Source organism: Peromyscus leucopus, chromosome 22 (genome assembly GCF_004664715.2).
Source record: "Peromyscus leucopus breed LL Stock chromosome 22, UCI_PerLeu_2.1, whole genome shotgun sequence".
NCBI classification, from domain to species: Eukaryota; Metazoa; Chordata; class Mammalia; order Rodentia; family Cricetidae; genus Peromyscus; species Peromyscus leucopus.
This window is the reverse complement of record NC_051081.1, coordinates 18,710,713-18,726,170: the sequence shown is the minus strand read 5'-3', so window position 1 is coordinate 18,726,170 and position 15,458 is coordinate 18,710,713. Positions and strand designations below refer to the sequence as shown.

At 49.7% G+C, this 15,458-nt stretch overlaps 1 protein-coding gene across 2 annotated transcripts in view; it reads left to right on the top strand.

Annotated features, from left to right (window-relative positions):
- The window catches only part of Prkce (protein kinase C epsilon), a 500,560-nt gene that overhangs the window by 472,113 nt on the left and 12,989 nt on the right, over positions 1-15,458 (top strand). The window contains exons 14-15 of one of the 2 annotated variants that reach the window (XM_028892748.2): positions 163-309; positions 5,318-5,347. In XM_028892748.2, coding sequence (XP_028748581.1) covers positions 163-309; positions 5,318-5,332 — 162 coding nt within the window. In that variant the 3' untranslated portion in view covers positions 5,333-5,347. The remainder of the gene's footprint in view (positions 1-162; positions 310-5,317; positions 5,348-15,458) is intronic. The other variant, XM_028892739.2, reaches the window with a different exon arrangement.

Sequence of the window (15,458 nt, the reverse complement as noted above, 5' to 3'; positions counted from 1 at the left end):
ATGCTGTCTGGCACGTGCTCCATCATGTTCAAGAGTAGACCACACTGAGAGTGAGGCTCCTGGTGTGCAAATCCAGATGTGGGGAGTGATGCGGAAGATACTCCCTCATGACCCGGGCCCGGGAAGCTCCATCAGTCATTCTCTCGTGCCTTCCTCCCACAGTTCATGACCAAGAACCCTCACAAGCGCCTGGGCTGTGTGGCCGCCCAGAACGGGGAAGACGCCATCAAGCAACACCCATTCTTCAAGGAGATTGACTGGGTCCTGCTGGAGCAGAAGAAAGTCAAGCCCCCCTTCAAGCCAAGAATTGTAAGTGGGGCTCCCAACCCTTCCCCTCCGTGATCGGCTGGCACTGGTGTACCAGTCCCTGGGGCCAAGAGCAGCGCGGGGTATGGCTGACAGCTTGGGGAGGGGTCTCCCCAAAGAGAGCCCTGGACATTGACTGTCAAAACTAGGGCACCTGCAGCACCCTCTTCTTGTTGCCCCAAGCTTCGTTTGTTTATTTTGATCCGTTATAATGATGCTAGTCTTCCACATGACATAGAGATGATGGGGTGTTTGGGGAGAGAAATGGGGTTGTGCTCTGAAAGCATCCGTGTAAAGGAAAATATTAGCTCAAATGCTTGTTATGGTCTTTCGATGGCAGAGCGTGAAGTGAGATTCAGTGACTGTTGCAAGAAAGGCTGACCCCAAGTCCCGCAGGGAGGGTAGCCTACGTCCTGGGTCCATCGAAGTCCTAGCTCTCATATGTCCCTGCCCTCCACCTGCTCCAAGGCACAGCGTGTGCTGCCCTCCGTGTGCAGGGCCAAGCAGAGGGGAGGGGTGGAGAGTGAAGGGGGGTGACACTCAGAAGATGGACAGAGGACTACAGCAAAGGCTTGGCTGGGAACCACAGGCCATGTCCTGCAGGCTGACCTACTACGGAAGTGTTCAAAGAGCAGGCAATGTAATCCCGAGGGAGAGGTATCTTGGTTCCAGTATGTCCCGAGGTAGTGAGTCCTTCCGACTGAGAATCTGGGCAGCCGGCTTCAAGCACCTGGCAGCTGAACAGGAGGCTTTCTTAGGCAAGATCCTAGTCCTAGAGACTGGAAGAAGACCTGAGATCATCAACCAGCCATGGGTCACCATGTTCTGTCAGAGGAGACCGTCTTCCCCAGCTACAAGGACAGAAAAGACCCTCAAGTGTTCCGCAGGTCCCCAGAGAGGAATTAATCTTAGAATATTCTGGAAGGTGGTTGCCAGGTGATGCATATGCTCCAGACCATAGACAGGGTCAGAAGTGACAGGCTGATATGACGTAGTGCTAAGGCTTGCTACCATTCCTACTTCGCTTTCTGCCTTGGTCTGTGTGATTCTTGAGAGACACACAGCTTGGGACAGGCCAGGTTTGGGGTCGACTTCTCGCTGTGAACCTCTCTTCCACTTTATCCCATCTCATCACAGCTCACCCTCCAACCCCAGCCTACCCCATGTCAAGCCCACGCTGTGGGTCTCGTACATAGTGAAGGTTGGAGGTTCTGGCTGTTAGGGCTGCAGAGCTCACTGCATGTGCCAGCCTGCCTGATGGCTCGGCCTGGGACTGCTAGAAGTAGTCCCAAAGGACAAGAGTAACTGGATACCTGAGAGAATGCGTGGAGCGTGGGTCACCAGAGGCTGAGAAGAAACAGAAGACTCAAGCCTGAGGGGTCAATAATTTCCATGTAATCTAATGTAATCCTTAGAGAAATGAGGAGCAGAACTATACCTGTTCAGGCCCAGCAAACAAGAACCCAGAGAAGACCAGGGGCCAGTCAGACTATTGCCATCCATAAAATGGCTTGAACTTAGGTTGAGACACTAAGTCTCAGTGAAGTCACTTTCAGCCAGACCCAGGGAGGATCACCAGACCCTGAAAGGCAGGATGAGGAACAGGCACAGCCTCTCAAGAGAGTACATGGTGAAGAGGCCCCCAAGGAGTCCATCGTCCCCTGGGCCTGTGAAGGGGAGCAAGGGCTGGTGTTGTAGAGAAACTCCTAGAAGGAAGGAAAAGAGGGAGAACTCGAGCCGCAGTTCACAAAGGGTGTTTTCATGAACGGAGTCACTGAGACTAGGCTCTCCCTGGGGTCTAGTAGATGATGGGGTGAAAAGAAGTCACCACAGACCTTTCCTAGGATTTTTACTCATATCCAAGGGAGGCTCTGGGCCTTAAGCAGTGGTGAGGAATTCAAGTTCCTAAAGCAGCTCTTCAAGCCCCATCAGTCCAGGATGTCCCTGCTGGGTTTCCAGTCTTAGACTGGGATGCAGTCTCAGTATGCTTGTCCTTGCGTGGCTTCCATGGGTCCTATCACAAGACGTTCCGAGAGGAACCACGCCTTGATCAGTGGCTGCCCCACCCCCAGGGCAAGAGCAGAATGACAGGTGGCCATGAAGAGCAGTGTGAGGTGACTGTGGGCCGGGGATCCGGGACAGAACCCAGATACTAAGGAAAGGGGGAAAGAGTGGGGGACAAGTAGGGGTAGGCTACCATGTGTCCCGCTCCACAAACGAGCAGGTCTCCCCTGGGCTCAGGCAGGTGGAGAGCCCCTCCAGGTTGTCCCTACGCAGGTGTGAAGCTGTCCCCACAGGTAAGGAGTCCCCAGGAACCAGAAAGAGGAAGTGCTCCCCTGGGTCTGGGATCAGATGGGATTCCACATTCCCCTGAACCCCAGTGCACAGGAGACGAGGACTCCCCTTACTTCAGCCTCTGGGAAACCTCCCCCTGGGACTAGAAATGGGGCCCTGCTTGATTCCTGTGCTGGGGAACTCACATGGGCTCCTGGTGGCCTTCTTTCCCTGTGAGAGTATGTCCAAAAGAAAGGGCTGGACCGTGTGGGACTCCAACATCCATCTTACTTTCCTAAAGCTGGTCTCACCATTTCCATGGAAACTGTCTGTGTATGGGTTCCCACTGTGACCCAGACTACCATGCCAGAGAGCCAAGGAAGAAGGGTCATTAGGCTGGTTTGTTTTACCTGAGATGAGAAAATCTGGACATCAGGGATGAGGAAGATGCGGAGGAAATAAGATTGTGCAAGAAGTGTTTCTAGTTATACTTTGGCAGAATCCTGCGGATCGTTCAGAGTTACCAGTCCCAGGCATTCGGGAACTTGATCAAGATGTTTAAATATCTGATCAAGTGTCTCTCCTTGAGATCTGAGGTATCTCTCCTAAACATCAAATTTATGAGTGAAAAGAAAGGAGAGGGAGGAAGAGAGATGCTAAAGCTCGTTCCTGCGACATGGAAAATGCCGTTAGTCTGTGCAGCCTGTGGGCACCAGTCTAGCAGAAGAAGATGCTGAATGAAATTAAAACCATTGCATGTATCAGCTGGGAAAACCTCGCAGGCCCAGAGTGGGAACCCAAACGGGTTTTCCTGAGCCCCCATCCTGGTGTAGCCGACGAGCATAGGGATGGGTGTCTGCCTAGGCCAGGCGGTAGCAGGGAGCAGGCCAGCTGTGAGTGCAGCTCTGTGCGAGTGCAGCCCTAGGCAAATGCAGTCACCTGTAAGTCACTGGGAAGAGAGATACTGCGGCCCATTGCCACAGAGTCCTCCTCTGCTCGTGGGTCAGAGGTTCCATCACAAAGACGGGCTTTCTTTGGCTTGGGTGTGTCTTAGAAGTTGAGGACATGTCATTTGAGAGCTCAGGCAGGCAAGGTTTTGACAGCTGAAGGAAAGCCAGTTCCATACTGAGAAGAAGCGAGGAATACAAGGGACTGTCCACCAGGACGCTGGGAAGTTCTTACAGACAGATGTCACATGAAAGGATAGGTACTGCGTGAAGGAAAAGATAAAATCTACGGGCAGACAGCACCAGCCTTGTGGGTGTCACGAGCACGAAGAGACACTGGGCACAGGCTTAAACAGGCAAACGAGGCAGGTTCAGAGAAGCTCCCCCGCCCCCCGATACTAGACACCTTAAGAGAAGTGTGGTCAAGTGCTGGGGTGCACGAAAGAGCCTGGATTTCTTCTCTTTGGAGCTAACGTCACTCACCCTCCAGCCGTGCCCTGTTGGCCTCATACCAGAATGCCACCATTCCCTAGACACCTTCTCAGGAGCCATTACCTCAGTTCCCTTACTGGCCACCAGAGCTGAGTTACCTGGCAGGTGACCTGCCTGGTGGGTTTCAGGGACGAATCCGTTTTGTTGGGCTCAAGAGTGGCCATAGCATCCAGTCTAGTGTTTGAGAAGAGCCACAGTGTCGTCTTTTGTGTTCCCAGAACTCTTAAGTCTCCTCAAACCCAGCATACCAGGCAAACCCACCTCTGCCGTGGTTGACTCACCTGGAGACTGGGGCCTGCTCACACCCACAGGGGCCTGCTCACACCCACAGGGGCCTGCTCACACCCACAGGGGCTGAGGATACATCAGAACTGCTTCCGACCTCACTCCCCTCCCACCCCCTCCACAGGAAGCCTCCTGCCTCAGAAGATAGCACCAAAGAGATCATTGAGATTGGAGGCTGGAATTTGGCCTCTGGTCAGTTTCCATCACATCCCTCCGCTGGCTGCTGACCCCGCGGGCTCTGCCTTCCTGATATGTTTGCTAAGCTGAGATTCCTGTGCCCCTGGCGCCTACGCCCCCCTGTGTCACCCTTGCTCTGATTCCCCAGAGGTTAGGAGAGCCACCAGGCTTCCAGAGGGTGTCACCCCTTTGTGTCAGCCCCATTCAGCGGCCTCTGCTTCCGCATGGAAAGTTTCTCCTTGTGTGCCTTCTCAACTTCTCTATATCCCCCTCCCCCCCGACGGTGTCCCCTGTGTGTTCCTCCTGTTCCAGCTCTATGCACCCGTACACCGAATTGATTTTATACAAACGATACGCCATCAACACAAAACCGAAAAAAAAGCTCTATGGACATGTACTCTAACCAACAAAAGCCAGCAAAGCTTCTCACACTAGAGATAATAGCCAAGCGTGAACGCTCTGTCTCTTTGGAGGCTTCCTTCCAAGATGGTGGCCCTGTCTAAGCACTAATAAGTCTCTCTCACTTAGCTTGTGTGCTCCTGGTAGGCTTATCTTTTGGGGGGACTGGACGGGGGAAGAGATGTACTTGGTATGGCTGACACTGCCGATCGTGGGGCTAGTCGGCTCACTTCGGGTCCCCATTTGGCGCACCCCAAAGCGTTAGACTCTGAGAGCAGAGGCTCCCCGGGGCTTCGGCACTGGACTGGGAGCAAGCCAGTTAAGAGGGAGGGAGCTGCCTCCCGAGAGTCCTAGCTGTCCTCCGTGAATGCCGAAGGCAATGAGAGGAATGCCGGCCGAGTAAACTTCTCTTTGTGTACGTGTTCTCTCTTTTCAAGTTTGCTTCAGTGTGAATGTCCCTCTGTAAGGTAAGGCTTCCAGAGTGGGGAGTCTCTCCAGGTAGGTGAGCCCACAGGCCCGATGACATAGAGGTCCCTTTCAACCTCATGATCCGTCTCCATTCAGCCATCCATGCTGCATGGCAGGCCCCCGATGGAAGCCCCCCCTGCATGCCCCTGCATGACTGGGCTGTGCTGAGAGAAAACCTGGGAAGTGGGCCCGAGAACTCACACCCTCACTTACTTAGCAGCCCCAGGAGGAACCCTGCTGGGCAGGCATCCCCTCACCCTAATGCTAGTCCACCTGCCCAGGGACCCCAATAGCATGGGCGATAATGCAGAGGCCAATGAGACACCATCCTCCTCCTCCATCCTGGTGGATCAGGACCAGAGCTTTGCATGGTCCTTCACTGAAGACACCTCCAAGACAACGTCCATATCAGAGTGAGATTCCTTGGCCCCTAAGAGGCTATTGACTCTTGCCCAGGTCTAGAGGCCATGGGAAAAGTCCACATCCCTGTTTTGGGTAGCTTGCTTAAGTGATGGCATGATACGGTGAACAAGGGACTGGCTTTGATCACAGAAAGACTGGGGTTGACTATGATTGCTGTCACAGGATAGCCTTGGGATCATGAGAAGTCATTTCACCCTGACCCTCAGACCTTCTTGTTTGTAAAACGGAGACCAGTTCTCTCACAGAATTGAAAACAGAACCAGTAGCAAGCCTAAAATGCTTTGTGTGCTCCTAGCTTCTTGGGAAGTTTAGTTCCTCTCTCTCCATTCATGGCTCCTTCCCATAGTCTGAAGGCCTTCCTCTCTCACCAAGGCTCCAGGATCCAAGATCAAGTGTTATAAGAAGTCACATGATGTTTGGGCTTGGAAATCAGACACAACCATGGCCTTCCACTTTGGCCTATGGGATCTTAGAATGCTGAGCACTGTCTGCTGCCCAGCAAACAGGATAGTGAGAGAGACCAGGAACCTAAGGGTGGGGAAGCTGGATAACACTCCTGCCACACAGAGGTCAAGAGAGGTCAGATTATGGGACGGCATCACCACTCAGGGCAGCAGCTATTTGAAGGCAAGATGATATCTGAGGACTGGGAAGAAACGCCACTCAGGAGTCTATGCAGATCCTGCTGGGCTTCATTCTGGTGCAGTCATTGATGCTACAAGAGGGTGACCCACCAGATGGGGGATTCTCAAGTTTTTAACCCCTTGCGATAGTACCAAAGGTTCCTGCATGTACAGTCACTTTGTTTTTAGAATAAAGAGCGATGTGGCCCAGGCTGGGCTGGAAGTAGCTCTGTAACCTAGGCTGTCTTCAAACTCCTAATCCCACTCCCTCAACCTCCCAAGTACTAGGGTTAGAGGCATGTACCACCACATCTGGCCCATGTCACCTCTCTTTGCTCTGTGAACTGCTCACCACTTGGATTCGCTTTGCCTTCATTCTCAGTAGTGTTTTTTCTGAATGCAACTGTATGACTTCCAGTGTCCTAGCTTTGGCACGGTCGCTGTCATCAATGGGCACCATTCCAGGGCACCATCCAGATGTCCCTGAGCCCAACAGTTAGAGAGGTGAAACCCAGACTAGCCATTTTTGCCATCTGAGAATTCTGATTACAGCAGTATTCCTGTGGATTGTGGTGGAAGACTAGGCAGTACTTCACGTTAGTCCTCATAAGCATCCCACGAAAGGGTCAGGGTCTGTCTAGTTAGTTCTGGACTCGACTGGGCATTTCTCTAGGCTCATGAGTTTTCCTTTATGACTTGATGACAGTGGGGTGGGGTTGTACCTTCGTGAGTTCATCAACATAGTCTTTATTGAATTGAATGTCCTCCTTACCCCATCAACACTTGAACATACACATACACCCCACACCTACCTGTTGGGAGCATGGGGGCTCTGTGAGGCTAAATGTGATGGAAGGGGAGAGAGGAGGGAGAAATGGGGGTCAGCTGGCTGGTGAAGCCAGGTCTGGGCAGAGAAGGATAAAGATGGTGAAGGAGAGAGAAGCATCTGTGAAAAGATTCTTCTGACCAACAGGATGAATGGAGCCTGTACTTGGCTCTTTCTCTCTAGTCCTGGAGGAGGACATTGACAACAGCAAGGCAAAAATCTTTCTACCAATACTCTATGAGCAGTACCTAGACAAAGATGGAGTACAGGAAGAAACTGATTGGAATACGTACAAGATAATAGTGATTAAAAGATCCAGGACTTCACTGACCCAGCTGAGGAGAGGAGCTGTACGTTTTACCGTTCACAGTTACAGGATGGAGAGAAAGATGGGATGAAGGAGAGGCACCCCAGCACACAGGCTGGGATCCAGGTCTTTCATGATCCCAAGAGTCTTGTCAGGCCATGGCCCCCCTCTGTCTTCCAGACAGGGACACCTTGCTGAAGGAGCAGCGTCCTTCTGCCTTTGTCTTTCAGAGAGCTCTGAAGGGTTGTCCCGTCACCAGGATTCAGAGACATGCTTAGAGGCTGGCTCAGGCGTAACAAAGGAAAATAAGAAACAGCCGCGGTTCTTCCCAAGGAGGGGCTCAGTCCTGCAGCCTTTAAGGCTGCCAGCCCGCCTTCGCTCTCTGCAGGGTACAGGTGTATCGGCAAACTGTGCATGCTCATGGGGTCCCCTGCCTGTACCAACCTCAAAGTTCAGGCCTTGAATCTCCAGAGAATTGTCAGTCATGACAGAAAGAAGCCCCCCAAACCTACTGTTGTTTATGGGGTATGGATGCCCTGTTTCCTCCTATTGTTTGTGCTGAGAATGTAGAAGGAGCAAGTGGCGGGCTTGGATGGAACCTAAAGGTAATATTTAGCTGGGTGTGGTGGCATACACCCTTGATCCAGCACTCAGGGAGGCAGAGGCAGGCATATCTCTGTGAGTTCATGGCCACCTGGTCTGTGAAGTGAGTTCCAGAAGAGCCAGGGCTGTTACACAGAGAAACAATGTCCCCGGGGGCGGAGGAGGGGAGTAATATTCAAGTATGACTGTAGAATTCTGGGATTTGACCAATGTACCTCAGGTTTGTCATCTGTGATGACTTCACATCAACCTTTATCTCTTCAAAGGGAAGGGGCTTGACCACAGGCACGCTAGCCATCTTCTAGCCTTGTTTTTCTGGATTCTTATTTCGGAGACATACTCCACCTTGGAAGGGTTTCCATGGAGCACAGAGTGTCTTTTAGGCATGTGAGTCCAGATGAGTCGGGATTGCTAATGGCTGGGCCAGTGAAGCATGAAACCTTCTGCCTTGCATAGAGACAAGCCCTACAGAGCACGCTTGTCGACTGAGACAACCCACAGAGTGAGGTACATCTTTCCTGGAGACTGTAGCCAGCTCACTCCTCATCCCACGGCAGTCATCTCCCCCAGCATTTGGCAGCAACAGAGCTTGAAGTCTCCCCAGAGAAGCATGAGCGACTTGGGTCCAAGGTACTGAGCTGGACCCAAATATCCAGAATAGAGTCACCTCCAAATATGGGACTCCAGAATTACACACTCATTCTATATCATAGGCAGCGGGCTAAGGAGAAGACACTAGACCCCTGGGTGCCGGCCCTTGCTGTCTGCGCCACCCTGAACGAGTAACTAGGGTTCTCTACTCACTTCGGGTGAAATCAGGAGTTTGAGTATCCCCAAGGTTCCTTGCAGACCTCCATGTCAGCATGCTTCATGAGGGAAGGGATCTGTGAGGTCCTAAAATTTCTCACAATAACATGTCCATGGACTATACCATTTTGATGAATTCTAAAAATACCTGTACCTGTATGTATCTGCCTATACTGTGAGTACAAGGAATACCTCCATCCTCTCCAGAAGTACCTGGTTCCCTTAGCTCCAAAAAAAAATCTTGATTTACTTTCTCTAAAAGAGAGATTCTATCCTTTTCGATTTGAGCATGTATTTATGTGCAGTGGTGGCTGGTGTGTGTGTGTGTGTGTGTGTGTGTGTGTGTGTGTGTGTGTGTGTGTGTTCACACGCACGTATGCGCGCACAGCCAGAAATGACATCCAGTGTTATTCCTCAGGCCTTGTCCACCTTGTTTTTTGATACAAGGATGCTTCATTGACCTGGAGCTCCCAGATTAAGCTGGGCCAGTTGGCCAATGAGGCGGTGCCATCTACCTGCCTCTGCCTTCTTGGTGCTTGGATTACAAGGGTGCCCATACCCAGCTTTTTTTCTGGTGCCAGTTCCAGGGATCAAATTCGGGTCCCCATCTCCTCGGCACTTGATCTCCCTCTTGTAACTGCTGTTTCAACTTGTTTTTTCAGGCTCTACACAAATGCCACCACACAGTGTGTGTATATTTCTTCTTTGTGTTGCATCTTTCATTCGACATCATGCCTTTAAGGGTGTAGGGCTCGTACTTTTAAGTTTTGATTATGGAAAATTCCAATCGTGTGCTAATGTAGAGACAAGGGTCCAGTGCATCGCCTTAGACCTGTGAGCCAAGGTCAACAATTATGAGGGGGTTTTACTGCTTTGTTCAAGGGTACAACCCCCCCCCCATACTTATATTCAGGCATTCCTGAATATAGCCAGCATTTGGTCTGGTCGTCCGGTATTTGGTATTTGGTCCTTCTGATGTATAGCAGGTATTGATCAGTTTGGGGATGAGCAAATGCACTCTGTACATCCTAGAGATGTCTGCAGTACTTGTCCAGATAGTATTTCTCTCCCAGATTCATCTCTCAATTCTCTCCTCACCTTTTATGGCCAAGACCCATGCCAGTCTATGCCTGGAAGTATAAAGTAATTAGAACCTATATTAGGAAACCTAAAATTGCTGTTGAATCAGGAGAGAAAGTGGGTGATCTCACCTTGACGTATTCGAATGTTTACAGTTCCTGTTTCAAAGCCAGCAGGCAGTACAATAGTAAATCCGAGGCCAAGAGAACTGATCTCCATCCAGCACATTTTCATAAATAAGGGGGAGGGGGAGGCTGGTGAGTAGAGAACCTCAGACTTATCCAGGACCAGACTGCAAAGTTTCCTTCTTAAAGACTTCAGCTCTTAGCAGCGACATTCTATTGAAACATCCGTAGTAAGTAGCAAAGGTCGCCACAGTTAGCTCAGGTTTGCCACGTTTTGCTGCCTGCTTCCAGCTTCTGATGCATCACCTCAGATGATGTTGCTGCGTGCCCAGCCATGTGCAGCCTACACACTGCAGAGCCCTGCTCAGTGGCCTTGTGCCCAAGAAGCAGCAGCAGACAGGGTGGTAACCCCTCCTACAGCTTTTCATCCATGTTTTCCATACCATGCTCAGTCTCTTGGCTGCCCTGGACCTTCCTGCCAAACTTCAAGATCCACCCAGTAGTACACTGTCAAATCAGTTCTGTGGGGGAAAAAATCTGAAAAGGCATAGGTTAGAATGAGGTAGAAAAGAATAAAATAGACTGAACATTGGAATAGAATACAGAACACATCACTGATAGTATAAGTAAACTATGGTTTGCTGAATCTTGGAGTGATAGCATGAAGTGATATGTACTGGAATATATATATATAAAAGCCCCAAATTTCTAAGGGCTATAAATTAGGTGCACACTGCCCCCATAAAGTGTAAGAAATGACCCCAAAATCGTTTTTAAATGTTTGTTTTATTGTGTGTGGGTGTGTATGTGTCTGTATGCCTAACTCTATGTATGTACACCACATGCGTGCAAAAGCTCACAGAGGTCAGACCTCATGGAACTGGAGTTCCAGAGGGTTGTGAGTTGCCATGTGGGTGCTGGGAACCAAACCCAGATCCTCTGCAAAGAGCATTAAGTTCTCTTAATCACTGAGCTTTCTCTCCAACCCCAAGATTCAAATCTTAAAAGTTATAGGGGCTGAACGAACTGAACTATGTGAGGTGAATGCATTTTTTTTTTAATGCAACCACACACAACAGGCAGAAATCATGGGACTGGTAGGTTCGGCTAGGCAAAGCTCTTCTAGCCAGTCCATAGATCACCACATCTATGCCTCCTGGCAGGTCTTACTAGGAGGCAGGATAGCTTATGCCAGGGAACCCAGCCCCAAGCAGAACAAGCTAAACACAAGTCCTGACTCACTGCTTGCTGAGGTCACCATGAGCAAGTCACTTAATGCCTACAAGCCTGGCTCCCATCTTCATAGTAGGACATGGCAGCGTTCACCTCCCCTTAGAGTGGGTACAGGCGTCCTGTGTCAGGCACTAAGGCCCCATGCAGGGGTCACATCTAGCCAGCTCTGTAGCTCTGAGCTTTGTTCTTTTTTCCCACATGAAGAAACCGAGGCTGTCCCGGGCACCACGGTAGAGAGAAACACTAGGCAGATACCCAACCCACACGGAGCTCTAGGCTATGGAAGACAGCCACTGGCTGAGCCATCAGCTAGCCCCAAGTGCCAAGAAGGAGGAGTTCCAGGCAGGGAGGGAGGCAGGGGCGGGTGTGGGCAGGAGCAGTGGCTGTTGGGATGCTTCCCCAAGAAAGGGCATTCCTTTCCCACAGGGCACCAAAAGACCCCTGCACTTTGGACTGGTACACAGCACTGTGAAAGGGATTAACCCTCTCTGTCCTCAGTTCTGCCCTTGAGGGTGGATCAGCCTCCCAACCAGGAAAAAAAAGGGGGGAGGCCTGGTTCTCTCTGCTGGGCTCTGTAGAGTCCATTCAAAGGGGAGTTTGTACAACTGTGGGTGCTGTTAGCTTTCCTGGGGCACCATGGCTCACAGGCCAGATGTGAATTCTAAACCTGGCTGTGTCCGTGTGCACTCTAGTAGGGCAGTGTGGGACTCAGGTGGCACCGCATGACTCTTAGCTGGAATGTAGGCTTTATACTTCTGTTGCCAGGTTCTGGAGCCAAACGGCCCAAGCCAAAGTGTTCTCGGGGATGCCGAGCAGGCCTAGGTTGTGGGCACTGCCCACAAAGCCCCTTTTCCACGAATAGGCAAAAAGTGTGCCTGGAGCTAATGGTCTCAGTTGGCTTCACATGGTCTTTTTTCCAGGAGGAGGCCCTGTAGCATGAATCTTAAAAGTTCTTATTAATAAAATCAAACCCGAGCCCAGTTATTGGGGTGAACACTGGAAAATCAGAGAGCCAGAACAAGCCACAGCTACCTCACCTCGCCGGATCCTCAGCTGGTCTTGTTTCCTCAGACTGGAGGCCTCTGAGTCCTCATCCAGAATGGGTCTCAGCTGAATTGCTGCTCAAACTGAATGCTTAACCAGGCCAAATGCTTAACCAGCCAAATGCTTCTAGCTTCTGGTCCTCACGCCTTATATACCTTTCTGCTTTCTACCACCACTCCCTGGGATTAAAGGCATGATGAGTCACCATGCCTGTCTGTAACCTTGAACACATGGATTTCTGCCTCTGGAATGCTAGGATTAAAGTGTGCTACCACTGCCTATCCTTTATGTTTAATATTATGGTTGCTCTGTCTCTGTCCCCAGATAAGTTTATTAGCATGCACAATATTTGGGGGAATACAATACCACATTTCCTCTCTTTTTGTCTAAAATTTAAAAAAGCTTATAACTAATACAAGAAAAATTATATCCAGTAAGTATATACAATATACACAGTCAAGATTACATTAATGATGTCTAGTCCATTAACATTTGACAGATTCAGATAAAAACTCCATTTTATATATATATATATTATATATATATATATATAGTCCAGTCCAATAACATCTGATAAACTCAGATCAAAAAATTTTCATTACTTATCTTATTTAAAACAAGTAGTTCCTTTTTAAAAGTAGATTCCATAATCTTCCTTTTTATCTTATCATATCCATATTCTCTCGTTTTTCTTTTCATAATACATTCAGTAGTCTACCTTTTGTCATTTTTATGTCTTTCCCTTTTTCTTCAGTGTAGATTCAGTGATCTACCTATTTATCCTATTATTTCTTTATCTTTTTTCTCAGAGTAGATTCAATGATCTGTCTCAAGGCCCCCTTGTTATTTACAGCCTCCCTATGGGGCATAATATAGTCATTGAAGCCTGAGGGGTTCCTTGTGTCCTGGGAACCTTCTCAGGGCTTTTCCCTGTGTGTGTTATTCAGAGAGAGCTGTGGTACCACAGAAAGTCAGCTCTTATAAGGGCATGCTTCAATCAGTGATGCTCATGGCAGTACTGAGGATGAACCCAGAATCTTGCATGTAAGACAAGTATTCTACCCCTGAACGGTACCTCAACTCTAAACCAGCATACCACCCCGTCAAAACCCTAACACAGCACATTCTCACCAGGAAAACCTAAATTTGCCACTACATGGGACACAGCTGTATCATGTTATATGTTCCTGAGACCCTGAATTCCTACCTCAAATTAACCACCTCTCCAGGTGTGAGAGTCTGACGTCGGAATCCGAATAAAGTTTTATTGGCATGCTCCCCAGGGTCATTCAGTTGCATCATGTCCATAATGCCTTTGTGCTACAGGAGTGGAATCATGGTATGGTTGCAACAGAGACCACGTGGCTCACAGAGCCTAACATGTTATTTAGCTGGCTGGCCTTTTAGAAAACTTGTCAATGTATTGTTGTGACAAAACACCTGACCTAAGAGCTTAAGAAAGACAAGGTTTCCTGGGCTCACCATTAGAGAGGACACAGACCACCATGGCTGGGAAGGCACAGTGACGGGAACAGATGAAGGACATGCTTACCTGGCTCCCTCCCTTTCCCCATTTTATTCAGACCAGGGCCACCAGCACAAGAGATGGTGCCACCCACATTCAGAGTGGGTCTTGCCATCCTCAGTTAACATTCTCTGGGCAAACATCCTTTGTAGATATGCTCAGAGGCCTCCAAGTGTCTACTGACGTGCACAGAGAGGACTGTCCCAGTCTGGACCCCAGATTCAGAAGCCCCCCCCCCTTTACACTCTACATTCGCTTAGAACGATCAAGCCGTAGAATGTGGACGACGGCGAAAGTACTTAGAAAATGGCCTTCAGCCTCCTCATCTAACCGGGAGCAGATGACAAGGAACACGATTCCTGCTTCTGTGGGAGCAGAAGCCACCGGGGAGTTGTGCCTTGGGTCCCGCCCCCTTCCTCCTGGAAGCTTCCAAACCAGCACTATAGTTTTGTTTTGTCTTTTGTCTTTTTTTTTTTTTTTCAAAGAGCATGCCAACAAGCGTTTGAGGTTTTGTGACCACCTACCTGCCCTCCCTGGGACGGCAGCCGATGGTTGGCTACGAGGCCCAGCTAATGCAGAAATAGTAACCGGCTGAGCCCTCTTGCTTTTGGAAACAGTTGTTAGGTGTGAGTGGGTCATGCTGGGATTCTAGAGCTGCTTTGCTCCTCCTTTTTCTAAAGGACCCCTGAAAATGGGATTTCTTTATTTAAATAAATGAACAGTTTAGCAAGCAATAGCTAGGGGGCGGGGAGGAGGAGAAGTGAATTCCATCCAACAGCTGACCTGACAGAACTCAGCTGTGGCCAGTTGTTCAGAATGGCCGGCGGGGCTGAGGCCATTTGGTTCATTTTCAAACGACATCGGTAGCCAGGTGTAGTGACTTCCACCTGTAATCCCAACACTTGGGAGGTGGAGGTAGGGAGGCTCGGAAGTCCAAGGTCAGCCTCGGCTACCAAAGACCCTGTCTGCAAAAATAAAGAAGTAAAAATTAATTAATTAGTTGATTGATTACAATGGGCCGGGAGATCTGAAAGTGTGGAGTTTGTGAAGCCAGCATGATGAGCCCGTGTGAAAAGCTGAATGCAGTAGCACGCCCCTATAATCCCAGCACCCCTAAAGTGAGATGAGAGGTGGAGGCAGGAGGCTCAGCCGGAAGCTCAGGGGACAACAGCCTGGAGTGCAGAGCACAGAGGCAGAAACAAGAGACTCTGCCTCACCAGGGAGAAGACCAGGACCTACACCAGGAAGCTGTCCTCAGACCTCCACCTATGTGCACACACATGTGCGAGAACACACAGATACCAGCTTAAAAAGAAAACCGTAATGCTCCTGTGTTATATATAAATGCATATATCTACATGTGTATCTATTATATACTTGCATATGTATATGAATATCCCTGGGCATGATGGGATATTCATGGGGAATGCCTGTAATCCTAATGCTAAAGAGTCGGAGGATGACTGAGTTCTAGGCCAGTCAGGCTATAGAGTAAGACCCTGTCTCAAAAAGGA